Below are 25,516 nucleotides of genomic sequence, written 5' to 3'. Positions count from 1 at the left end.
CCATTGTCTTATTTTCAGGAGCACCTGGGCCGCAGGCTCCAGTATGCTAATTTGTGTGGTGTTGTGCACAGACTGTAATTTGTAGGTCTTTTAACCTAACATCAAGACAGGTGCGGCAGCTGCCTGCTCTGAATCCTCCTCGACCTGTGTTGTCCCTGTGTTCTTGGGTCTTTCTCCGTCAGGTGGCTGGCCTAGCCGAGAAAAACTACACGCCTGTCTCCCGCCACACTCCCCAGGACCCTGAGGGTCTCTCCCTGCCTGACACCTCCACCACCTCACCAGGCTCAGCCCAGTTCTGACTCGAGGCCCAAGCCCTCCCCTGCTTCCCAGACTCACCCTGGTGGCAGCTGAATCCGGGGGGGCAGGGCTGGCAGGGCAGGGCGTCCAGGGCCCAGCTGCGGTAGGTGCCCGCTTCACAGAGGCGGCAGCAGGTCTCCTCAGAGACTCTAAGGCCGCTTCCATTCAGGGCCTCAGAGCCCCCGGGGCACGCACGTGCATGGGTGCTGCCCGGAGGGCAGTAATAGGGAAACACGCAGCTGCGCAGAGACACAGACTCCAGACCCGGGTTTCACGCTGGTTGGGTCTGTGTGTGCTGCTGCTTCTCATCTCACTAGCAGAGCCCCAACACTCCCCAGGCTTGGGCCGTAAGCTGGCGGGGGGGAGGGGAGACTCTGATGTTACCCTGGATAGGGGGCTCTGGGGTTGCCTTGTGTCTAATGGGGCCTAAGCAGGTCTGGGTGCCTTCTTGGAGAAGGCTGAGCCACGTCCAGGTGACCAGACTGGATTTCCTGAACTTTTACTTGCCAAATCTGACCACCCCACGCAGGATGGCCCTGGAAACTGATGAAGGACATCTCAGTGCAATTTGCTCCGTCATCCTCCTTCCCTGGGACAGAGGCAGGGACAACCAAGCAAAGGGTTACCTGTACTTGTCTCTGAGCCCTGCTGTTTGGCCTGAATCCTCCGGGAAACTGAGAGGGTGGACCCCTATCGGGAGAGCCCGGAGGCTGAGACACGGCGAGGAGCCTCTCACTGATGGGAGAGGGTACTCACAGCTGCCCGGGGCCAGTGTAGGTGGAGGAGCCAGCAGGGCAGGCGTAACCCCCAGGACAGAGTGGGGGGATCCCAGTCTGGGGTCCACAGTAGGAGCCAGCTCTGCACGTGGCCTCAGCCACAGCACCTGCGGGAGGCAGGAACAGGCATCGTGGTCTTGGGGAGGTCCGGGTGGTGAGACCCAACCAAAGATTAGTTGGACCTTGCGGGCTGGCCAGATGGTTTGCAAAGGCAAGCAGGTGGCCATGGGGTTTCTGCCTGATGTGCCCTGGGCCTCCTGTGTGAGCTCCTGGCCAAACCTCAGGGGTGAGGGTGTGAGGGCTGGGGGCAGGGCTGGGAGGGAACTAAGGGCCGGCAGTCTCACCTGCAGGGCACTCAGACCCCGCTCTGCAGGGGATGGCAAACACATTTGCGTGGCTGCTCAGCTCAACCCCTGGGCAGTAGTAGCCAGCGGGACACAGCTCACAGTCTTCCAGCGATGATGCCCCTGGCTCTGTCCGAAAAGTTCCCGGTGGGCAGAGGAAGACACCCTGACCACCTGGACACCAGTGGCCTGGAGGACATGGGTGGTCTTCGAAGGAAGAGAGACCTGAGGCAAAAGCAGCAGGCAAGGAAGCGATGCCTCACAGGGCCTCCTGATGGCCTCTTGACTCGCCTGCCCAAAGGTCTGAGCATCTGGCCAGGACATGACCTCTCACCTGGGGATGGGCAGTGGTACCTGGCAGGGCAGGGGAGGCATTCTGCCAGACTCTGGGCCCCTTCTGCTGCCAGGTAGGTGTGTTCAGGGCAGGCCTGAGGGGCTCCTGGGTTGGTCTCACTACCTCCAGGGCAGTAGTGGCCGGCGGGGCAGGGGCGGATGGCCATGGTCCCTGGAAAGCAAGAGCTGGGCTCACATTCCATCCTCCACCCCGTGCCTTTCTCAGGACCAGCGCTCTTCGGGCTATGGCACAGCTGCCTCACCAGCTTGGCACCAGCGCCCGGCGGGGCAAGGCCCACAGTCCTCTTGCTTCTTGGCTCCGGGGGCTGCGGCCACAGTATGAGGAGGGCACAGGATGGGTTCTCCACTGCCCTCTGGACAGTAGAAACCTGAAAAGCACAGAGGGTCATGTTGGGAAGGCAGGGAGGCTGCTCCACTGTGGCTTGTGGGGAACAGCACCAGGACTGTGGGGTGCATGTGTCCAGGGGTGGTCTGGGGGTTTCCACTGACCCAGGAGCTGAGAGGTCTGGGTGTCAGTCTTGGCTCCCCTCACCTCTTCACTTGCCAAATCAGTAGCCAACTGAATTGCATCAGGAGCTTGTCACATTAGATACCACATACATGCGGTCTATGTAATGACATACATATGCATATGCACATGCACATACCTACTAGCTGTTCAACAACTGGGATCAACTGTTTTTAGAGTCTGTGACACAAGAGATCCTTTGCCTGGGTGGGACATGTGGTCGCTGCCTCTCTCACACACCACAGGCAGGAAACGAGCATGGTTACCTGGTGAGCACTGCTTGGCACAGAGCTGTCCCTGGGAACACGTGGTCTGGGGCTCCCTGGGACCTGGTGTCGTCACTTCAGAGGTCCCAGGTGGGCAGAAATAACCAGCAGGACATTTCCCCAACACCTGTCCACCTCTGGCAGCCAGGAGGAGGGGAGAGAGAGTAAAACGAAGAGAATGGAGGGCCCGTCTGACCCCAGTGCCCCAGCGCCAGGGGAAGCTTGCCCTGAATTCGGAGTTTTGCCTTTGACCTCTGCCCCGGGAGCACACGTGAATACATCCAGGTATATGATAGGAAAAGGATGAGATACCTCATCTAGCTGTAAAACAGGGCATGAGGCTCACACCCAGGGGCCCCGGGTCCAGCGCAGCACCCGAAGCCCCACCCCTGTGCGAAGTCCCGCAGGGGCTGGGTTCCTGGGTGTCTTCTCTCCACTGCATTTGTGGAGCCCCGGGGATAAAGAGCAGGACCCGGGCAGGGCTGCCAACAGCAGGACAAGCCCCTCCAGGAGAGGCTCTGCGGCCCTGCTGCACTCACTGTGGGATGAGGAGGGAGAGGACAGCAGGTGCTCCACCTGCTTTCCTCTCAGTCTCCAGGGAGCACTTGGGGCCTGCCGGGGACTGAGCCCTGGAGACACCCATCTTATCTCCAGCTCTGCAGCAGGAGAAAGCAGGCCAGACCTCAGGATGAACTTCCCGAGACAGGGAGAGGCGCCTCCAGAAGGGGACACTGAGGGGCCCTCTGCTGTCCCCTTGTGCGTAGTAGAGTCCACTTTGAAGCAAGTACACCCCTGCCAAACGTCTAGCAACTCCTCTTCTGATGAGTCCTCTTCCCAGTCTCCAGAAACTGCCTTTAACAAATGTTGGGAGATTTCCCTGGACCAGAGACCACCAGGGTGCTTTCATTTTGTCCGTGAGTCTCTGACTCCCAAGGATAGAGTTCTTGCAGTGATTCCTGCTGCTCCTTTGCACAGACGGGTAGGCCAGGTGCAAGTGCGCACGTGCCTTACATACAGTGAATGCGTGGAGGACATTCTGGTGGAATTTGGGCCCTAAGGCCTGCTCTCTGATCCTTCTGTTTAAAGACACTATGTATTGTATCTCCAGCCCAAGCAATTACGAAAGCTACTCTCATGGTGGAGAACTCAGAAATAGGGGTGCAAGGAAGCACTGTGCATCTTCCCCTGGAGTGTATGTGCAGGACACTGGTGTCAGCTAGAGGCACCAAGCAGTTCACTTGTAAGGAGCTGCCCCTGGTTTTGCAGAGCAGAGCTCTTTTCATTTCCTACGGAGCCTCCCTCAGTTTGAATGTATTTTGTTTTTAAATCTAGATCTGTGCTGATTGTCTTGGCTCTCTTTACCTGTTCAGGCCTGTGCGGCCAGGTGGGACTCTGGTCTCACAGAAAGCCCCAGCCCCTTACACATTAGCTCCCCTACCCACAGTCTGGGGGCCTTGGGGCAGGCCCGGGGACACCCTCGGCCTCTTCCTCCAGAGGGTGCACTTTGCTGGCAGTGGCAGGTGAGTGACTCTGGGCTGTTACTGACCTGCAGTAGTGACCAGGGGGACAGATGGAACAGTCACCCTCTTCCCGGAGGCCCAGCGTGTCCTGGGGAGTGAAGGTCCCTAGAGGACATGGAGGCGGGGACCCCGTTCCTGGAGGAAGGGGAGCAGCTAGTGAAAATGGGCAGCCCAAGGCTCGGGTCACACCCGTGCCTCTGGACCTGCCCGGGCCCGTCAGTGTCCTGCTGCCCCTGATGGTGCTGAGTTTCTCGTGCTGCTTTCCCAGAGCCGATGAAGTGATGACACAGTGGTGACCTCAGTCTCTCTCCCTGTGATTATTGTCTCTTTATAAGAGTAACTCCCTAGTGGAGGGTTTTCAGATAGCAGTGAAGCTATTTTGGGGAGAGGGGCCATTCATCTAGTCGATGGGATCACTGAGCTGCCTACCGTGAATCGGACACTGTGGGCTCTCTGGGACTGAGCTGGACCCGCATCTGTCCACACGTCAGCGTATCTCGTTTGAAGACTGCCTCCTCTCTGACCTGCCCTCTGTCCTCAGTGCCCTGCTGCCTGGCCTGGGTGGGTGGGTGTGCCTGTGCTACTTCCATCCTCCTCCGGCTCGGCACCCCCCAACGCCCTCACATCCTCAGCCCTCATCCTGGGGGTGTCCTCTGGCTTTGCCGGTCTCAGTGTTTTCTTGTGCACGTGGGCTGTGCTGGTAGGTACCAGTGCATATGCCTTGAATGGAAATAGAAGGAGGAATTTCTCGACAGCGAAAAAGGTTTACAGGCAGCAGCTAGATCTACTGAAAAAAAATCTGACCAGGAGCGGGAGTAAGGAGCTGAAAGGTGTGAGTTTAGTTTGGGGCCGTTGAGAGTAAGGGCGGGTGAAGGTCTGTGTGGTGGGCCTGAGAATCCAGGGCAACGGTGCTCCTCAGACAGGGGCCGTCCTCCCTGTGTGCGTGTGTGCAGCTAGTACGACACGTAACCATCAGGACAACAGCCCAGGTTGTTTGAACTTGGGACATTCTAGTATTCATGGGTAGGAGGTCACTCATTAAAAGGGGCACACCTTTACACCGTACTCACGGGACGAACAAACGTGTCCACCACCTGTGGATCAGACACCTGTAATGTACTCAGCCCTTCCAAACTGGCAGGACTCTCTCCCCCGTTTACCTAACACGTGATGAGGATTATGAACTTCTGTGGACACCTACCTGTCTGCTGGGCTGCCTGCGGACGACATGTGTATGTGTCTGTGCATGTGTGCACGCACGTGCATTTGGGTGCACATCCTGTGTGTGCATGTCTGTGCATCTGTAGGCATGTGCGCCTGTGTTTTGTGTGCATGTGCACTGTGAGGGTGTGCCTGTGTGTATGTATTTGCATGTGCACGTGTGAGTTGGTGGGAGCATGGGCTCACGCAACGTGTGTTCTGGGTTAGCGAACTGGTGGCCGTTGTGGCTCTGCTGTCTTACTTGCTGCTTCCCCACCACAGGCCCTTCCCCCTGCAGAGCTGAGGAAGCCCTCCCCAGACTGTCGACCCAGACTGGCACAGGCGATGACAACTGTTTGCCACCGTCTCTGGTCCAGGTGCTCTCTCAGGGGCCCTGGCTGAGTGCGGGGAAGGGGCAGGACACTGAGCATGGGTGAGCCGACTGGTGGAGAAAAGAGATGCGACGGTCTGGGTGGGAGGGTGAGGTGGTTGGGGGAGCGAGGACCAGGGCTGTGAGTGTGCTCTTCACTGTCTCCCCAGTGCAAACCGGGGTGGACTTTGGATATGAATGAAGGAAAGGGAGGCACGGAGGGAGAAGGGGGAGTTGCAGCTCCTGGGCATACCAGCTGGGCAGTAGGCATGTGCTGGGCAGAGCGTGGGCACTCTGCTGCCAGGATGTGGACAGTGAAAGCCAGCTGGACACTGCAGGCAGGTGTCTGAGCCCAGGGAGGGCTGGTACTCTCCCGGGTGGCACAGGGCAGGCCAAGCAGCCCCTGGTTGGCAGAAGTGACCCTGGGAATTGAACAAAAAGTAGCACCTCTGAGAGCCAGGCTGGGTGTGGTTTGGGTGCCCAGGGGCTTGGGAGGGTCAGTGCCTTATCCTCCCTTCTGGTTGGTTCGGGCCCTGGCGACTAGAGTCCAGGAGACCAGGAGGCTGGATGGCGCAGCTGGGGAGAGGATCAGGGTCTAGGAGATGGGGGAGTTGAGGTCCCTCTGGTGAGGCACTGAGAGCTGGCCAGTGGAGGGTTCCAGCCTGAATCCTGGGCAGGGAGCCCTGGCTGCCCCGGGGGTTGGTGTTTGGGCCCCCTCCCGCCACTCCCCGGGAGGTACCTGAGGGCAGAGGAGAGCCATGGGGCTAGAGGCACTGGGGTCCGAGGGACATTCAGAGCCAGCCACACAGGAGCCAGGGGGAGAGCTGAGGCCCAGGCTAGGGCAGAATGAGCCAGCGGGGCAGGGCCTGCAGCTCCCCTCAGAGAGGCCACCTGGATAGAGAGGTCCCCTCAGGGAGTACCAGCCCCTGAAGACAGACCTCCCACTGCTCGGTCACCGCGGTCCCCTGGGGCCAGGACGGAGCCAGCACAGTGTGTGTCCAACGAAGCGGCTGTTGGCCAGGACCTCCCCTGGACTGCCGGTGGCGCAGTCTGGCATTTTGCAGACAGAGCCCTGCCTTGGGCACAGCCTGTCCTGGGGGTGTAGGCCCTCAATCCACACCTAGGCACAGCCTGTTGCCTGGACCCCAGCCCAGCCTGTGTCCATCCCAGTGGGAGCCCCAGAGACCCTGGCCAGCAAACGCTCCGTGGGCTGTTTGTGTCTGTCTGCTCCTCGGGGCTGGAGGGGGCTCTGAGGGAGGAGCGGCCCCCCGCTGGGAGGGGACGCACAGGCCAGACACTCACCTGGGCTGCCCCTCGTCATTCCCGCGGGGCAGGGTACAGGATACAGAGTCCCCTGTGGGCAGTAGTGGCCTCGAGGGCAGGGCCCATTGAGGGGGAAGGCAGGGATTCTCCAGGGAGTGGGGCTGGCTGCACCCCCCTCACAGTAGTAGCCGGCTGAGCAGGGTCCTTGAACACAGAGAGATGTAGAATGTTAGGGAGGCAACAGAGACCCAACCAGCTGCCTGCACTACGCAGAGCCCATGTCCTGCCCTCCTGCCCTCAGTCCTGGGGAAGGACAGAAGTTAAAGTAGGAGGAAGGAAAAATGCAGGGGAGCCAGGGACTAGCTCCACATGGAGCCCAGGCGAGGGGTGACAACAGGAGACAGCAGTTGCGGGCACTGCTGCGTACCAGGTGCCACTCTCAGCTCCTGGTCTGTAAGGACCGCGCTCTCCTCAGCACCCGTTTTACAGGGGAGGAGACAGGCCCGTGAGGTTAGGTGACCCATCCAGGGTGACACTTGCAGGAAGTGCAGAGCCAGGGCCAGAAGCCCACTGGCACCTCTGGGAGCCCCGCTCTCGGCCACAAGGCCGAAGCACCTCAGGAAGGCAGGAAGGAGCAGGCTTCGATGGAGGAGGTGGCAGGAGGCGGCCAGTCCGCTCCAGACCTATGCTGTGGTCCTGCCGAGGCGCATCCTGGGGGAGGCTGTGCTCTGCTGGGTTGCTGTGCTTACCCTCGGGCTGCCCGTTGCCCTCCCCAGGGCAATACCTCCCTGCAGGGCAGGGCTGGCAGGCCCTGGAGGAGAGAGTGCCTTCTCGCGGGTTCAGGGTTCCCTCTGGGCAGGGAAGAGGAGAGGGTGTCCCTGTTGGGCAGTAATGACCTATGGGGAAGGCCAGAATGAATTAGCGCTGTGTCCTGGCCCCGCACGGCTCCCTGACCCCACAGCTGGAGGGCGTGGAAGGGGGCATGGATGGGGTGCTGGCCCAGGAGGCGGGAGGAGGCCGGGAGGGCTTAGAATCCAGGCAGAGGGGCGGGGGCTCTGCTGGAGGCCTGTCTGTGGTGTGCCTGCGTGCCTGTGTGTGCACTTGTGCGTGAGTCTGCGCAAATGTGTGCACGCAGGGACATCACATCTGAGGTTCCTGGGGTCGTCACTCAGTGATGAGTAATTATGTGTGTGGTCTGGCTCTACAGGGCTGAGAGAGGAAGAGAGTTTCTTGTCTTGGAGGAAGTGGGGTCGTGTACAGACCCCAGTTTTCCTCTGGAGAAGTGGCTGCCTTTGGAGCACCCCCAGCAGGCAGCCTCGCCACCCAGATCGCTGTGGCGTCTTCTCTGGGGGCTTACTGAGCGGGGCCCCTCTCCCGAGGAGGAGTGCTCCCAGGCCCTCTGGCCTCGCCTTGCAGACGGATGGAGGCCGCCCAAGGACAGCGGCACTTAGGGGCAGGGCAGGGACTGGCCAGCACACCCTGCCTCTCGGGCCTGTGCTCTCCCCTCCGTAGCACAAGAGTCACCTCCGGGCCCTCGCTGGAAACTAGTGGTGAGCAGGAAGGAATGGCTAAGAGAGGCCTGCCACAGACCGTGGGGCAGGACTGGCACCCCAGGGGGTGTGCTTCCTCGATGAGCTTCACCCCACGTCCTTCCCCGCAGCACAGCTACCCCCACTTCATGGGTGGGCCACTGGCTGCTGGGAGGGCTGAGGCCTTGCCATGAGGCACGGAGACTGGGAGAGAGCCGAGCTCCGGGAGACAGGGGTCCCACTCTTGGTGGACCCTGAGCTGCACCCTCCATTGTGGTCATGCCCGTGTCCCTCTGTCCCCAAGAGACTGGCCTGAGGGCATTCACCACCTTTGGGGCAGGTGGTGGGCTCCACGGTGGCAGCCTTTTGGCAGTAGGTGCCCCCTGGGCAGGGCAGGCAGGTATCAGCTCCAGGCAATGGGCTGAAGGTGCCAGGTTCACAGGGCAACTCGCTGTGGGCCCCTGGGGGACAGCGGAAGCCAGGAGGACATCTGTATCCGTGAGTTCCATCGGAGGGTGAGGGGACAGCACTGCCTCCCAGGCAGATGTACCTGAGAAAACGGAGAAGCGCGGCTGAACTTCCTCCAGCACCACCTTGGGGTCCTAGTCTGGCTGAAGGTGAGGGCCAAGGGTGGACTTTGGAGCCCCAGGCTATCAGGGCTGTGCTGAGGAAGGCCAGTGTGGCTGCAACCAAGGGCCATCCCTGGGATGAAAGGAGCTCCCCTGGTCCCTGAGATAGGAAGCTAAGCAGCAGGGGCTCAGGAAGACAGTTCTGGAAAGGGTCTGACATTTTCCAGAGTAAGCATGACTTCCCTCTCCAAATGTTCTCTGTCCTCAGGGCCCCTGAGCAGATGGGCCAGGTCTTCCTTTGCACAGGACCTGGCCGGAGCTTACTGGTGCTCATGGCCAGTCTCCATCCAGCCCTTTGGGCAATGCGGGGGATGCACCTGAGTCAGAATCTCAGACACCTGTTGGCAGAGGGTGTTGGCCAGTGGGCTAAAAACCAAGGCCTGGCAGAGGCCACAGAGCGTGTAGAGGCCACCCTGGGGCTGAGCACACCCAGAACTCCTTGGACCTTGGAAGGTTAGTGCTGTGAGGGTCAGTGAGGGTGTGTCCAGTTCAGCCCCGTATCTGAGGGATGGCACACTGGAGGCCCACATGCCTCAGGGAGATAGTCACCCTGACCTGGGCTCCTCAGGGGGTCTGGGGAGAGATCATGGGAACTTAGGATTGGTATGACTTGAGGAAAGCCTAAGCTGGGGATGCCCCTCCCTCCTCAGGCCACTGCTCACCCTGCATCACAGGTCCCTGCCTCCAGGATGTGCGACAGCCCAGGATGGCTGCAGTAGTGCCCTGCAGGGCATGGCTGGCACTGGAGCCCACTGGCCAGGCCTGGAGCAGAGGAGTAAAACCCAGGCAAGCATGGCACCGGGGAGCCTGTTCCCCTGGGGCAGAAGAAGCCAGGGGGGCAGATGTCATTCCCAGAGAGTCCAGGAGCCTCCACCACCTGTGCATCCAGAGAGAAGGAAGAAAGGACATGAGGGCAGGGCTTGGTCCCAGGCTGCAAACACCACTGCTGGCTCCTGGGGGAGAAGACGTGCGGAGTCAACTTAAATGAGGCTACTTTGCAAATAAAAATGTTACCTGCAAAATCTCCCCGTTAATATGTGTTTTTAACTGTGCCAGCGGAAGCGTGGGAGGCTGGTCTCGGACATCTGGGAGGGGCCTCTTACTTCCTAAATCATAGTGCTGACTCAGTGGACGCCCCTCCCTCCCTGGCTCATCTCCCAGCCCAGTCTCCTGTCTGGTGTTGCTGTGGAATCAGTGACTTCCAAAAGAAGGGGCAGTCTCTGTTCTAAAGGGGGCGCAGTGCCCAGAGAGGGCAAGGCGCATGTATGCTCATAGTCATGCAGCCAGTCAGTGACAAAATGAGGATCAGAGCCAATTAACCAGCACACCAGCACCCGTCTGTCCATCTGTCTGTCCAACATGCGTCCTCGCATCTACCTGCCTGACTGACTCCACTGCCCTGCTCTGCGGAATAATCTAACACACCGATGGTCGCTTTCTCGCCGTGTGGCCTTGAGAAAGTCCCTTACCCCATGGGTTCCTGAGTTTATTCCTGCCTAAACAGGGTCACCCTGGGGCCTCCCACGGGGCCACTGTGAGGCCTGCAGTTTCAACGCGTGCACAACACGTGACGCTGCCAGCACGGAGTACAGGATCTGCACGCGCGACTTGCTAATATTGCCATGTGTCTCAAGCCCAAGCTGCCATGTACTGGAGGGAGAGCAATTTAAAAGGAAAAACATCACTGCCATTATGGTGGCCAGTTGCCAAGGGCTATGAGACACTGCTGGTTTTAGAGACGGTAGATGTGAAAAAGTGGCCCGTCTTAGGGTCTGCACCAGGCTCTGCACAAGGCCCTGGGGACACTTATGTGAGGGGGGTCCGGCCCTCGGGGTGCTTCGACCCTGGTGGGAGAATCAGGCAGCTCAGCAGGCACCTCAGCCAGCTTTGTGGTCCAGTACACACATGGGTGTTGCAGGGCGGACTCTGCTGCCTGTCTGGGGTGCTGTGCCCAGCTCTTAGTACCTTGTGTTTGATGGGGGTGGGAGACACTGCTCCCCCTGAGCAGTAGTGGGCGGAGTGGCAGAGCCCCGATGGCTGAGACAGCCCTTCTGATGAGCAGAACATCCCTAGAAAAAGCAGACCCAAGGGGCAAGTGACAGAGGGACTTCCCTCACCTCCCCCCTGCTCTGGCAACAGCCCTGCCGCCCCTGGGCTGTGCCCCTCCCACCTCCCCTGCCCCCTCCCAGGGTGCTGCTCTAATGGCCAGACACTCGGGGAATGAGGGGCAGTCCTCTTTCTCCAATAATACCAGGCCTCTGAAGGGGACATGGGTTGGCCTTGTCTTGAGCCCTAGAGGGCAAGTGGGCTGGACTGGGGCACAGGGCAAGAGGAGGCCCTGGGAATCCAAAGGACGGTGGGGGCTGTAGGCCTGTTGAGGGTTGGCAGGGCCCGGCCCATGTGTGGACCTGACCTTGCGGTCCTTGATCCGGCCACTGGGCTCGTGAGGTGCTGCCGTGACAACATGGGCCCAGGGAACCTTTCGCTAGCCCTCCTACTTTTCCTCATTCTCTCCTCGGCTTCTCAGCCTAGGCTTCCCGAGGGCCTACATCAGGGTCCACGCACCTGCTGGGCACAGCTCGCAGTCCAGCTCTGCAGCAGCCCCTTGCCTGGGCCCGAATGTCCCCTGAGGGCACGGGTGGGCAGTGGCGGAGTGGGAGCCGGGGGGACAGAAGTAGCCCCGGAGGCACAGTCTGGGGCCACTGGCCAAGGCACCTAGGGGCAACGGCAGGGTCAGCCTGAGTTTGTGGTGGGAGACTCAGGACCCCCAGGCTCTGAACCTGCCTTAGCCCAGGCCCTCAGTCAAGGTGCTTTATGCTTTGTCTAATTTCTGGGCTTGTTGGCTGCCATGGGCCCCTCCATGGCTGACTGTCTGCATTGTCCAGGAAACCTCCGCGGGCCTCTGAGATCTCCAGCCCCCAGAAGGCCTGTCTGTTGAGCATAAGGCTCCCTTTCTCCAGGACATGGCATTTGCCCATGCTGGTCATACTACGGCCGCCCCCCTGGGCTTGCTCAGTGGCTTGCGGACCCCACTGCGCAAGCTTCTCTATCCTGCATTTAGAGATGGCCCAGGCCATCACCGGGGAAACTGAGTAGGGCCATAGCCAGCTGGATCCTAGGGGCTGGATCTCAGACTGTCCTGTCCTGCACCTTGTGCCTACCGTCCTGATGAGTCTCCATGTAGTGCCCTGTCCTGGGTCAAGTCCCTGGCAAGCCTTTCCCTCTTACCTGGCCTGTTTCAGGGACCCCTCCCTCTGCTTTTCTGTCGGTTGTCAAGGGCCACATGAGAATCATAACACTATGACCGTGACAACCAAGTTCCTGGCATAAAAACTCCCAAGATACATTCTAAAGCCAAAGCTGAAAGAGCACATACAGGGAGGCATCAGGGTCTCCTGAGGCCCTGAGCCCACCCCCTGTGCTGGCTTTGGCAAGTCACTCCCCTCTCTCTCTAACAGGGGAAGTGAACATCTTGGTCTTCAAGGGGCCCACGGAGAGCTAGGTGCTCCCACCACTGGCACCTTGCCCTGAGGCCCAGTGCCCTGCTGCGGCCTCCTGCTCGGCCCCAGTGAGCCCACCTGTGCTGGAGGCCTCACAGTAGAATCCCGCAGGGCAGGGCTCACAGGAGTCCTTGGCCTCCTGGGGCTGGAATGTTCCATTCTCACAGGGCCTTGGCTGGGGAGATCCCTCAGGACAGTAGAAGCCTGGTGGGCACCGGAAAGATGAAGGGGTAGCTGAGGTCTGGCCAGGAGGACAGTAATAACCTGCTGAGCACGGCCCGTCTGGGAAGCGTTTCCCGGCTCCTGTGGAGAGGGGGTGGAGACAGTGGGCCTGGCATCAGACAAGAAGGGAAAGGAGGAGAGGGGCTGAGCTGTACCCACACTTGGAGGCCATGGAGCTCAAGGCGCAAGGCTTTGGAGTCAAACTCTGCGTCCCTGCTGGCTCTGCTGCTCACTGACTACGCAGCTATGCAGGGGGCCTCTCTGAACTCAGGCTTTTCATCTATAAAAGAGTAGCCTTATTGTGAGGATAAATGAGTTAAATGGCCTGTCTGGACACATCCCATGGGGTCATGGAGCCAAAGTGAGAGTGCTGACTGAGGAACCTAGAAACACAGGCCAGGCTGTGGCGGTTGAGGTATGCAGAGCCTTGCCGCCCTGGCTGCAGGTGATGGGCCAATGCCTCACATCCCCAGCCCTATTCTGGTGTGACACACTCAGGCCCTTGTGGGGACCCCTGGGGCCTGGGGCCATTTGAGGGAATACACACTTCCTTTCTTCTGCTTCTCGGTGTCATCACTACTTACTGCCCACCTCCATCTTCTGTAGGTAGTTTATATAGAAACGGAGTAGCCAATGAAAATTGACAAACTCTCATCACAATCTTCTCTTCTTCCTCTCTCCAACATGGCTACAGCTTTGTCCACCCTCTCATCTGTGGACTCAGTCTTGGTGGGGTCCCCTGAAGTCCTGCCCCTGGCTGTTCTGGCCAGAGTCCCTGCTTCCAGAACAAGGCTGGTAACCTTCAAAGCCTGAAGCAAGCACTCCCTGATTCCTCCCTGAGACACTCCAGAAATCAGGGTGCTCCTGGGCTGGAGCACTCGTCTGTCTCAGTCCATCCCCTTCCCTTCTGTGAACTCACAGGGGCTGGGGCCAGGTCACCTTTGCCTGCCTCTCCTGCCCTCCTGTCCAGGCCTCAAGCAGTGTCCCTTACGGGGCTGCAGATTGGATATAATGTGAGGGGACCTGGGATGTCCACCCTCAGGGAAGTTAAGTGTCTTTGGGACCACACTTGTGGTCACTGGGGTGACCACAAGGACATTGCAAAATCCCAGAGAGAGATGGCTCTCGCTACCTGAATCAGAGCAGAACTGTCCTGCAGGACAGGGGCTGCAATCCTCAGTGCTGCGTGCTCCAGGCCTCTCTCGGAAGGTGCCCCTGGGACATGGGTGCTGGGTGGGAGTCTGGGTACCCAAAGGGCAGTAGTGGCCAGCAGGACAGTCCACTGGCCAAAGAGGCCTGGTTTCCGGCTCCCAAGTCCCATAGGGACAGAACCTGTGGACACAGCCAGTGGGTAGTCAGCAATGAAGGATCAAAGACTTCTTTATCTCCAGGCTTCCTAGTAAGTAAGGCTCCTGCAGTGCTCCCAGGACATGGAGGGTTTGGCAGAAGCAAATCTGAGGTCAGAGGAAACGGACATTAAGACAACGGCCTTCTGTCTCACTGAGTCTTGCGCGTGAAGCCTGCAGCCCTCCAGACCCTGCACTGGCTATAGTGTTTATTACGCTGGGCCTTGTGGGGTGATTGGGGCCTGGAGTGCTCATGGTCACTGGTTCCTGCAACCTGTCTGAGCCCTTCCGGCACCAGGGGAGGGCAGGAAAAGTCAGAGGTCACTCGGATCGAGGAGGAGCCCCAGCCCCGTCCCCGCTCCTCACTTCCCAGCAGGGCACGTCTTGCAAAGACTCTGTCCAGGTTCATCCTGATACTGCCCTGGGGGGCAGAGCTGTGGCTCCAGGCTGCCTGGGGGGCACAAGTACCCAGCGGGGCAGAGAGCGCCTAGAAAAGCCAAGAGAGACAGTTATTTCCTCTCAGGAGACTCCCCATCTCCTCCAGCCAGAACCCAGAACCGCCACTTCTTTCTCCCTCCATGTAAGTGTGGCCGAGGTGGGGGGCGTGATTCGTGGTGCCTATGGCGCAGGACACTCCTGGGCGCCTCACACCTCAGTCCTGTGAATGCCTGGAGGGGAGACAGGTTCAGGCGAAAGCCAGCCTTGTACGGAAGGGCCGTGTGGTGGAAGGAGTCAGGTCTGTCGTGGCCGGGCTGAGAGGGGTGCAGGGACAGAGCTCCCCCCAGGCTTGGAGTCGGAGCCTCACTGGGTACGCAAGGCAGTCTCAGCTTCCAAGTCAGAACACTTCTCACAAAAGGTGTTCCCAGGGGTCCTAGTACTATGAGATGTTCCTCAAAACATAGCTTCTTTTGGGAAATGCTGCGTCAGCAAAGCCCCCGGGAGACCCCGTGCTCACAAACCGAGGGCTCTTGATTGACGGCAGCATGAGACGTCAGGCTGCGGTGGGCTAATTTAGGCCACGGGAAGGGATGGGGCCAGATCAGAAAACTGTACTGTGTCCATATTCTGGAGGATGAAGCTGTTTTCACGCTTTCATATATTCACTTTGTTCATTTCCTGGGATACGTAATGAATGTTTTTGAAGATGCCGTCCTAGATTGGCTGTGCCCCAGAGTCGGGGCTGAGGCCAGAGCTTACAGGTGGGGACTGTTGGTGGGGGGGACCCTCCTGAGCACTGCAGTGTCAGAGGAGCCTCGCCCTCAGGTCAGGAGCCCCTGCCCCTCTGACGCTGTCAGGTTGGAGCTTGGTGAAGGCAGGGACGCAGTGCCATGCCTGGCACACAGGCGTTATCACGAGTGCTGGTTGGCAGACAGCCTCTGAACGGGGTCACCACCGTTGCTGTGCAGGCTGGGTCCCATCTCCCTTGCTGAGCTCCAGGCACACGAGGAGCCTCCCTAATGCATGTTCCCAGCCCTTTCCCAGCAGCCTCGGGTTCACAAGGGGCTGTTCCATTGCTGTTGGGCTATAGGGGCCTGAATGCACAGGGAGAGCCCACAGGGCGTGTCTCCCTTCCAGGCCGGCCCACTGCAGATCCCACAGCACCCAAGCCCTTCCCAGATTGTGCGGAGAGTCTGCCCTTACCTGGACTGTGCCCAGAGACAGAGGCCCTGGGGCAGAACCAGCCTCCTTCACATGGGGCCTCTGGGGAGCTCAGGCCAGCTTGGGAGCAGAACCAGCCGGCTGGGCATGGCTGGCAGTCCTCCAGCGACGTGGCCCCAGGGATGGGCAGGAAAGAGCCTGCAGGTCCACACACTGTGGTCACCACAAGGAGGCCTCCCAGATGCAGACTCGTGGTGGCCCACCTCAGATTACAGAGCAGATCCTGCTCCGCCTGCGAGGCTGCCCAGCCTCCCAGCCACCTTGTCATGTGGTGTGCTGCACAGCTGAGATGTGCCTCATCCCCCGTCTCCGCTGCCGGGACCACTCACTCTCACTGTGTCTCTGCTGTCCACCTCTTCTTGTGCAAACCTCCCCCGGAGAGCCTGGGCCCAGGCTTTAAGTCATCCTGTTTATCACTGCGGCCACTAGCCCCATGCTGTGTGGATGCAGGGCGGAAGCTGCCCTTTAAGAGCAGTTTGGGGGTTTCTTTTGTGTCTTTCCCCAGGAGGCTCCCCAAGGCTGGGCCTCTACTCCCTGCCCCTCTTATGGGCCCAGAGCAGACCCCCGCACTGCTGGTGCTCATCCAACAGTGACTTACCAGCGGGGCACGGAGTGGGCCTGGGGCTGCCCTGGGAACAGAAGTGGCCTGAAGGACAGAAATCTCCTGTGATCCCATCCGTGGGATTTGGGACAGAAGCTCCCTGAATGCAGTGGAATCCTGCACTGCAAGGCCCAGACACGGCCTCTAGGCCAGACAGGAGACAGTAGGAGCCTGTAGGGGAGACGAAAAGACGGGATCCCTGGACTTGAGGGGCAGAGAGATTGGGGCACCCCACATCCAGCTCGCAAACGTGGGCTGATCTAATGCGCACTGCAGGCTGTGGCCAAAGCACCCGCATCTGAGCCAGGCCTGAGTCCTGCCCTCACTGGCCAGGGGTGACGTGGCTTAAAGTACCTCCTTACCTGGCTCACAGGGGGTGCAGTCTGACCGCCGGACAGCCCCTCTCTCTGGCTGATAGGTGCCCCTGGGGCAGGGGAACTGAGAAGCAAAGGAGGTGGAGGCAGGACAGTAATGGCCAGCAGGACACTCGTTCCCCACCACAGAGGAGGTGTTTGCCGGGCAGAAGAAGCTACAGAGAGGACAAGGTGGGAGAACGGGGCTCGGAGAGCTGCTGTGTTCCTGCAGCACAGAGAAGAGGGGAATGGCTGCCTTCCTCCCACAGCCTCAGCAGCTGGCCCTGGGCTGCAGACACAGCTCTCCTGCAGCTCACGGGACTGGTGGGAGGGTTTGCGTGGGGCTTAAATGGCTTAAACTGCAACAAAGGAGACCCAGGTTTGAAATTAGGAATGACTCAGCGATACCCAGCAAAGAGATCAGAGACACAAAGATGGCAAGAAGTTGTGGAAGTTCTGTGGCTTCTTAATGTCAGCGAAAACTCTTTAGGGAGCGTCTCGTCTGACCACCTCCTGTAGCAGGAACGCAGACTGTGTGCCAGCTGCACATGCGGGCCCCTGGGATGCCTTTTAGCACTTACCCCTCAGGACAAGGCTCACAGTGGCCCTGGGCAGCCAGCCCATTGTGGGTGCCTGCTGGGCAGGGCCTGGGGGTACCAGTGCCTGGGGGGCAAAAGTGTCCTGAAAGGGAAGCAGACCCAGCAGGTCAGGGCCAGGGAAGCCCCACTCCCTGGTGCTTGGAGCGGCCCTGTTCTAAACCCGACTCCTGGAGGGCCCAGAGGCCCCTTGGCCTCTGTCTGGGAGGCAGCCTTGGAGCTTGCTCCTTCCCCACCTCCGCAGGCTCCTCCTCAGGCCAGCGCCCAAGGATACCTGCAGGGCAAGGGCCACTGGTCCAGTCCTCCAGGGGGCCGTTGGGTGCGAGGGCCCCGCTGAGGCAGTAGAAGCCTGTGCTGCAGAGCCCAGAAGGGCTGGCGAGGCCAGAAGAGCCGCAGTAGTAGCCAGGCGGACATGGGGAGCAGGCAGCCTGCAGGAGATGACCCCATTAAGATGTACGACTACTTTTGACCTCAGGGGCAGTGCGGTTTGGCTGGATGCAAACAGGCCCACTCCACACCCAGACTTTTCTCCAGACTGGGGTCTGCCTACCTCTGAGCTGAGCTTGAGATGTGGGCTGAAGGTGCCAGGTGGGCAGGGCTGGGGCACGGCCGAGCCCCTGGGGCAGTAGTGTCCCTGAGGACATGGGCCAGCTCCCTCTGCAACCAAGAGACAAGTCAGCCTGGTCACTGGGAAGGACAGGGTGAGGTGTGGGTTCTCTAGCAGCTCCACCTGCATCCCTGGTACAGGCTCTGGGCCCAGGGGGAGTCGGTCAGCTGTTTCCCAAGGCACACCTGTCACTGGTCCTGCCTGTGACCACACCCTCTGCACCTGGCTATTCCACTCCAGCCCATCCGCTCATAGCAATGGGACAGAGGGCACTGGTTGCCATGGGTTGGTGGCATCTGGAAGGGGCCCCTGAGCGGGGGGGGAGGTGCTCCCTGGAAAGCTCGTGCCTTAGGGGATGGATGGTGTCTGAGACCGAGGCAGGGACTCAGCCAGATCACCACCCACTTCAGCTCTTGCTGCAGGACCCTTGGCAGACCTCCCTGTGCTGGCTAGTGCACTAACAGTTTTCCTAGTTTCTGGAGCTGCCTCGTGGTGTCTTCCCTTCTCCTCTCCTTCACCTCACATGGGCCGTGCTCTGAGTGGCCGGCCACCAGGGCAGCTCGCGGCAGAGGGTGGGAGGCAGCTGGTGGGCTGCTGCTGAGCAGACCGAGCTGTGGGAGCTGGGGCACGGGCTGTGCATCAGTGACCCCACCCCACAGCACCCGGGCCTCCCCGAGGGTGGTGTGACCCTTGGGGCTCACAGGAAGCTACACAGTGGCAGATAGCTGGACCTGGGTCAGTGGGCCTGACATCCAGCTTGGCTACTGACTGTGTGACCTCAGGCAAAGCAGACCCTATTCCTGAGCCTTAGTTTCCTTTTCTGTCAGAGGCAGGGGTTGGACTGGATCACAGGATTTTGTCCTTTGGGGCCTGGATTCAGAGCTCTAGGAACTCCATAAAACATAGTGAAAGTGTTGCCAGAGCTGTTCCAAGTCTTTGCTCAAAACATGCTAACCCCCACCTTTAGCAGGAGTGAACATAAATCTTTAAGTTGAAGAGTCCTGAGATAAGAAAGGAAGCTCCAAACAAAAAAACCCGGCTGGGACCAAGATGACAGGGCATCTGACCTCCTCACACGCTGGCTTCACTACATCAGTGTACTGAATGACACAGCTGACGGTGGAGGTCACTGGGCATCAAGGATAAAAAGGGGGCGGTGCCGCCTCCCCCAGGAAGCCCCGCCCCCTCCGCAGGGGACGAAGGCATCTGCCTCCCCATCATGAGCCTCACTCCTCCTCCCTTAGTCTTCTCTCTTTATTATCAAATACCCCTCCTCAGGTGGATGAGAAGCTGATCTATGAACTTAGTTCCCGCTTCTCCATTCTGTGGCCACTGAATGAAGCTTGGGCTGTGTCGATCTCAGATTCAATTTCGTTATTGGCTACTCGAACCTGAATGGAAACAGAACCCTCCCTGGCTGAGGCAGAGAACCTTGGCCAGGCTGGGGCCCATATGACTTAATTTGGTAACAAAAGCTTTGGGTGTTTTCCCTGGACATGTTTTCCTGGAAGTGTGTCCATAGATTCCATCAGTTTTCAAAGGACGCTTGGTCCCTAGAAGACTAAAAACACTGGAATAATCTCTCGGCCACGCATGAGAACTGCTTGGGAAGGTTATCAAAGTGACGTACCTGGGCTGGTCTACACCCCAGAAACTGAGATTGGTGGCTTGCTCCCCTGCCCCCACCTCCCCCCGCACCAGTAGGTACTGGTGCACCAGCAACTCAGATGCACCACCATGGCACTTCACCATGGCCCTTAAGGTGAGCTTCCTCAGGCCTGGCCAGTGTGGGGTGTGGTGGTCCTTGGGGGTCCCACTGAGGATGGACAGTGAGTGGAGGAAACAATGCCAGGGCACTGTTCATTGCTGGGCCACAGCGTTCCTCCCCCCAGGAACACGAGAGGCCCAGGACAGGTGCCAGGTCTCTGGAAAGAACAGACTCCTCAGTCTCTCTGGGTGTACCAGTGAGTGAACGGGGGGCTTTGCATCTGCCCCTCGCCTCCCAGTCGAGGGCCTCAGGAAACGGGGCAGGGGCTCAACATCCATCAGGGAGGGGTCCATTACCTTCAGTGCCAGCCTCCGGGTTGGGCCGGGTGGACGCTCTGGAGCAGAAGAAGCCCTCCCAGCACTCCCCGCCAGCCTCTGTGGCATTGGCCCTGGGGCAGAACCTGCCCCCGTCACAGGCTCGACATCCCTGCAGGCTGCTCAGTCCAGGCACAGGGCCATAGGTGCCCGCGGGACAGGGCTGCCAGTTGAGCTCTGTCCCTTCAGGGCAGTAGAAGCCTGTGAAGGGGCAGGGACGAGACTAGGGCCTGAGAAGGCAGAGAAGGGGAGGAAGCCTGGAGGAGGCCGGAGGAGGGAAAGCTCTGGGTGCTGGGCTGGGGCCTCTTTGCTGCAGGACTCCTGCCCAGGAAATGGAAATGTTCCATAAACTTATTATCATAATGTACAGCCCAAGCCTTTGCCTGAGGGGCCTGGGGGGAGATAACTGCCCTGTAGGCAACTGCCCCCACTCCTCCCTTCCGCTTTGGACCCTCCGCTCAGTCAGCTGGGCTGGCAGGACACTAACCTCTCGGACACAGCTGTGGCCTCAGCCCTGGGACACAGTAGTGGCCACTGGGACAGATGTGACATTTCGTTGTGTGGATGCTGGAGGCGTAGGAGCCAGGAGGACACAGAGGGGGGTCAGCCATTCCTGGAGGGCAGAAGTGCCCTGGGGAGCAGGATCTCCCAGAAAGCCCCTCCATAGGGGTGACGAGGACAGTTCCTCCACTGCAGGAAATGCTGGAAAAAATATGTGCTCTCAGCAGAGAACCATGGGCAGCAAATGGACTTTAAGCATGGGCCTGGGACCTTTCCTACCCTGCTCGCTCTGGAAGCCTCCCACCTCATGTCCTCCCACCCTCCAGTCCGGCCCCCGGAGGGTCAGCCTGGCTCTTCTGAGGGGTAGGGTGGGTGGTGGCAGAGACGAGATGTGCTGCCACAAGTCTGCACACCAGTGTTCTTCCAGTGACCTGTGCAGAGCAGTCAGATCCCAGCACACGGCACTCAGCACAGCCTGACCTTTGCAGGTCTACAAGTGGCCTGGAGGCCAGTGGGGGTGGCTCCTCCCTGACCAGTAGGGGTTTCCTCCTCTTGCTCTCTGGTAAGAAACCCTGAAACGGAACCAACTCCTCACTCTGTGGACGTGTCCCTTGCTGTCAGAGGAGGCACAGTGTTTGCCCACCCTGGGTGGTAGGGGGCTGGCCAGATTGGCGGGTGGCCACCAGGGCAGAGTTGCCCTCCAGAGCAGTCTCGACATCCTCCTGGGGTTCTGTTTCCTTCCTCAGACCAGGTTCCAGGGGGGCATCGGGCTGGGACGGAGGCGCCTGTAGAAGTTGGAGTGACAGGTGAAAGAGGCTCTGCGCTCTGCTAGCTCCCTCTGGCCCCAGGGAGACCTTGGTCTGGGCTGGGCTCCTGTCCCCTGAGCCTCTCCCTCCGGACAGTCAGACCACGGAGGAAATGCCTCCTCGTCTCAGCTTCCAGAGGGCAGGGACCGGTTCAGTCCTGCAGTCGTCACTGAGTAAATGAAATACTTTTGCCACCCTCTCTGGTGAGGACCGAAGAGGGGAGGAACACCCAGGCCTTTAAAAAACATCCTGGGTGGGGAGTAATTGAGGCATGAGGTGCCAAGGAGGAAGGCCAGTCACCCAAGTGAGGTTTCCTGAGATCCAGGCTGGAGGAGGGTTCTTGGAGAGGGGGAAGGTGAGGACTGTTGAGCAGAGTAGGGAGGGCATCGGGGGAGAGGGGGCCTGTGCTCAGCCCTGTACAACTCAGCACTGTCCTTCATTTAGGGGCCCTGTGGCCTGTGCTGGAAGAGGGGCTCAAAGCATGTGGAGACCCGCCTTTAACTAGCAGAGAGCTGGAAGGCAGTGGGCCTTCTGCCCTGCAGTGGTTGGCACGGCCCCAGAAGTGGTGAGGTACCCTCGAGGCAGTAGTGCCCGGCGGGGCATAGGAGGCCCCGTGCCCCATCGGTAGGGTCCTTGCTCGTGGCTCCTCCCTTGCACCAGTGCCCTGCAGCACAGTCTCCTAGGAGAGAGGATGCCTTGTCAGCTGTTCCTGCCATGCCCCTCACTGGAGAACAGCATGAGGACCGTGGCCCCTCACCCTTTCCCCACACCCACCCGTCCCCCACGATGGCCACAGACCGTAGGAGTCCCTGGCCTGAATCCAGTCCTAGCAGCCCGGGGCCCTGGTTCAGCAAGGTCCTGAACGGGCCCTCCTCTGTTCAGTACTCAGCTCCTGGGTCAAAGCAGGTGTGGGGTCTGGGGCAGTTTGAGATTTGCCCTCCTCAGAGACTGTCAACTTTCAGGCCTGGATTTTCCTTATGTATTAAATCATTTGCAGCCATTTTACCCAGAAACTGCCCAAACACCCCCAGAAAGTGGCCCCCTCCTTCCGCTTCCCTGAACCAGCTAAGGGGGGCAAGGGTGTGGGGTAGGGCAGAGACACTAAAGACCCTCTGAGAGAACCCTGAACACAGTGCTGGGAGGGGTGGTGGAGGCGCCTCTGCTGAGAATGGTGACTGGGGTACACTTCTGCTCTGAGGCAGGCGTGCAGCGATGAGACACTCCCAATTCTGGGTGATGTCAGGATCACCTGGAGAACTTCCTAAAACCAGACAGCTGGGCCCAACCCCACACCTCCTGGCTCTCTGAGGCGGGTCTGGGGAAGGCAGTGGAAATGCAGTCCCCCTTCTAGTCCAGCAAGCCCCAGCTGCCCTGACCCCCATGCTGTCCAGCGGTCCAGGTCCACGTGTTTCCCCTGAAGCGTCTCCTCCTCAGCCTGGTCTGGGAGCCACCGCTCAAGCCCACCCGCTGCCTAAGGACTTTTCTGCCCCGGAGGACATACCTGTTGGTGCAGTGAGCCCTGCCCGTGCACAGAATTTCCCAGCAGGGCATGGCTGGCATTCAGCGATGCTCCTTAGCCCCTTACGAGGGCCATAAGTGCCCAGTGGGCAGCTGTGGTGTGTGGCTACGGATGTGCCCAGGGGGCAGTAGTAGCCTTGAGGACAGGGGTACAGGCTGAAGTCCTGGATGGGCCCAGCACTGGAGTCACAGTAATAACCTGGCCGGGAGTGAGGAACACTCAGGACTCCCCCTCCCTGCCACCCTGGGACGTTTAGTCCTAGCAGGGGGCCATGGAACCCAGTGCCCTGAGAACTGTGCCCCTGGAGCTCCACTCCCAGCCGCATCTCCTTTGCCAACACCCCTAGGTCTTTTCTGCCTCTCACCTGCTGGGCACTGCCCACTGGGGGCCTGGAGACCAGCCTCCTTGCAGTAGAAGCCAGGTGGGCAGGCCTGGCACGCAGAAGGCATGGTCTGCTCCGGTAGGCTGGAGAAGGTGCCAGCGGGACATGGTGTGGGTCTGCACGATGCTGCAGCTGAGAGCACAGGGTGGCCTGGATAAGGGGAGGCCACCGGTCCAGGGAGTAGGCTTCTCATGGGCAGCAGGTGTGGACCCAGCCTCAGAGATGGGCCTGTAGGACCCATCTCTGCCCAAACTCCCAGAGGCCCGGTCCCCTCTGCCACACACTTAGAGACCCCAGACCCTTTACCTGTGGCTGGAGGAGCATTACCAGGATTCATATCCCTGAGAGCGAATGAGGCTTCTGGTGCCACAAGGCCACAGCCACTGGTCCTCAGCTGTCCACACCAAATAACTCAAGCCACAGCAAACACCCCAGGTATATTTTAACCATGTCCCTCTGCAATGCTTCTCGGCCTCAGGCTGGACAGCCTGTGGCCCCTCTTCCCTCTGGCTTCCTCCCAATTGCCCAAGGTCTAGATGCAAATGGAGGAATAAGGTCTGTCAGCAGCCCTGGGAAAGGAGGGCGAGTGGGGCTGAGAGTGCAGCCCAAGAAGACACTCACGGCAGAAGGTTCCGGGGGGGCAGGGGCCTCCTGTCAGCCCATCCTCTGGAGCTGGGGAGGCTGCTCCTTCTGCACAGAAGTAGCCACCTTGGCAGGGCCCACTGGGTGTGGAGAGGCCTGGGGGCGAGAGTAGACTCACTATGAGAAGAGGTTGATCCTGCAGGGCAGGCTGGGGGCCGTGCACAGTGTCGGGCCTCGGGGGACTTGGGGCCTCTGGACTGAGGGTCCCACCAGCGGCCAAGCCTGAGTTGAGTGCCTTGTCCCATTCTCCTCTCCATCGAGCACTGAGGCGTGGTACCACTCCTGTCTCACAGGGGCCTGAGGCCCCTGCCAGCAAGCAACCAGGTTCAGTGGACTCGGGCTGGGGCCTTGGCCCCACTGTGCTCTCCAGGCTGAGAGGGACTGAGAGCTGGGGCAGGAAGAGTCTAGCTCATGTTTGGGTCCCCAGTGACAAGTGGTGTCCAGCCACAGTCGGTTCTCAGGAAGTGTGCCACAGAGCCCCTCTCTCTGCAGAGACCTGCCCTCCTCCCCGCACTGTTCTGTGTGACCCACCTGAGCTGACTCGACAGTGACGGCCACAGATTTACGCAGCACAGCCCTGCCTGTAAGTGCACCAAGCACACCGCGTCGTGAGGCAGGTTCAGGCATCAGCTCTCAGTTTTCAGAGGAAAACCGTGGCGGCATGCTTGAGTCACACAGCTAGTGAGAGAGGGTCTAGGTTCGTGGCAGCTCTCTCACCACCCTGCCTAGCCCGGGTCACAGCACAATGTCCGGAGAGGGTGCTGGTCCTCACCAGAAGTGGCGCAGAAATATCCTGGGGGGCAGGGCATGGGCTCTGGGCTGCCCTTGGGGCAGAAGGAGCCAGCCGGGCACTTTCCCCCCGTGGCTGTGGCTGGGCACAGGCAGTTGGTGCTGGTGTAGTTGTCCAGGTCGAAAGGGCGGGCAGTCCACGCTGCCGATACGCAGAACCACCCTGAGGTGGAAGCCAGCAGGGAAGGGTAAGTGGTGGGGCAGTGGTCCTGGGGGTCAAGGGCCAAGCGCCCCCAGGCCGCAGGCCCACCCCTCCCAGTAGCTGTGCCAGGGGATAGCCCGAGTCACTCCAGGTCTGGGGACAGAAGGGAGAAGCGCAGGAATAAGTGGGAACTTCTTAAGGTACTTAGGGAAACTCACCTGCATCGCAGGGCCCGGAGGCCTGAGTCAGATTCTCCTGCCCGCAGTAGTGGCCTGGGGGGCAGGGTAGACAGCTGTCCAGGCTCTGGGTGAGTGGGTCTGGATTGTAGTAGCCCCGAGGGCAAGGGAACTGGGTGGCATACTTGGTGCCTGAGAAGCAAAGTTCAGAGAAGAGGGTCCAGCTTGCTGGAGTCCAGCTGGGCCCAGGGCTGGGGCGGGAGACAGTGCCACTTGCCGCTGCGTGTGCCCTCCTGCAGGGCCTGTCCCCTCACCAGTCGCTGCCACCGGACCTCCCAGGCTGTGTGGCGCTGGGCCTGGGGTCCACAAAGCCACTTATCTTCCCTGTGGTCAACTTTACTGGAAGGCATGGGGCCAAACAATTTATAACATATAGGTAATTTTAAATCTTTATTTTTTAGCCAACATAGATCTAATACGGAGTGGAAAGTAAAACTCTCATGAATTTGAAAGATGAGGCAAAGGAAGTGAAGAAAC

At 59.7% G+C, this 25,516-nt stretch overlaps 1 protein-coding gene across 1 annotated transcript in view; it reads right to left on the bottom strand.

Moving 5' to 3' along the window:
* The window catches only part of LOC116279249 (uncharacterized), a 51,170-nt gene extending 28,161 nt beyond the window's left edge, over positions 1–23,009 (bottom strand). The window contains exons 1-17 of the mRNA XM_072975910.1: positions 22,831–23,009; positions 21,167–21,308; positions 20,510–20,724; positions 17,884–17,990; positions 17,608–17,761; positions 16,747–16,913; positions 15,766–15,921; positions 12,635–12,859; positions 11,022–11,125; positions 9,719–9,933; positions 8,757–8,977; positions 7,648–7,794; positions 6,938–7,102; positions 6,375–6,526; positions 5,889–6,057; positions 1,752–1,922; positions 1,418–1,642 (exon numbers count right to left, since the gene is read on the bottom strand). Of these exons, the coding sequence (XP_072832011.1) occupies positions 1,418–1,642; positions 1,752–1,922; positions 5,889–6,057; positions 6,375–6,526; positions 6,938–7,102; positions 7,648–7,794; positions 8,757–8,977; positions 9,719–9,933; positions 11,022–11,125; positions 12,635–12,859; positions 15,766–15,921; positions 16,747–16,913; positions 17,608–17,761; positions 17,884–17,990; positions 20,510–20,574 (2,443 nt within the window). The 5' untranslated portion in view covers positions 20,575–20,724; positions 21,167–21,308; positions 22,831–23,009. The remainder of the gene's footprint in view (positions 1–1,417; positions 1,643–1,751; positions 1,923–5,888; positions 6,058–6,374; positions 6,527–6,937; positions 7,103–7,647; positions 7,795–8,756; positions 8,978–9,718; positions 9,934–11,021; positions 11,126–12,634; positions 12,860–15,765; positions 15,922–16,746; positions 16,914–17,607; positions 17,762–17,883; positions 17,991–20,509; positions 20,725–21,166; positions 21,309–22,830) is intronic.
* Between the last annotated feature and the right edge of the window lie 2,507 nt (positions 23,010–25,516).

This window comes from Vicugna pacos, chromosome 14 (genome assembly GCF_048564905.1).
Source record: "Vicugna pacos chromosome 14, VicPac4, whole genome shotgun sequence".
NCBI classification, from domain to species: Eukaryota; Metazoa; Chordata; class Mammalia; order Artiodactyla; family Camelidae; genus Vicugna; species Vicugna pacos.
Note: the sequence above shows the minus strand (reverse complement) of the source record. Positions and strands in the feature narration are given on the sequence as shown.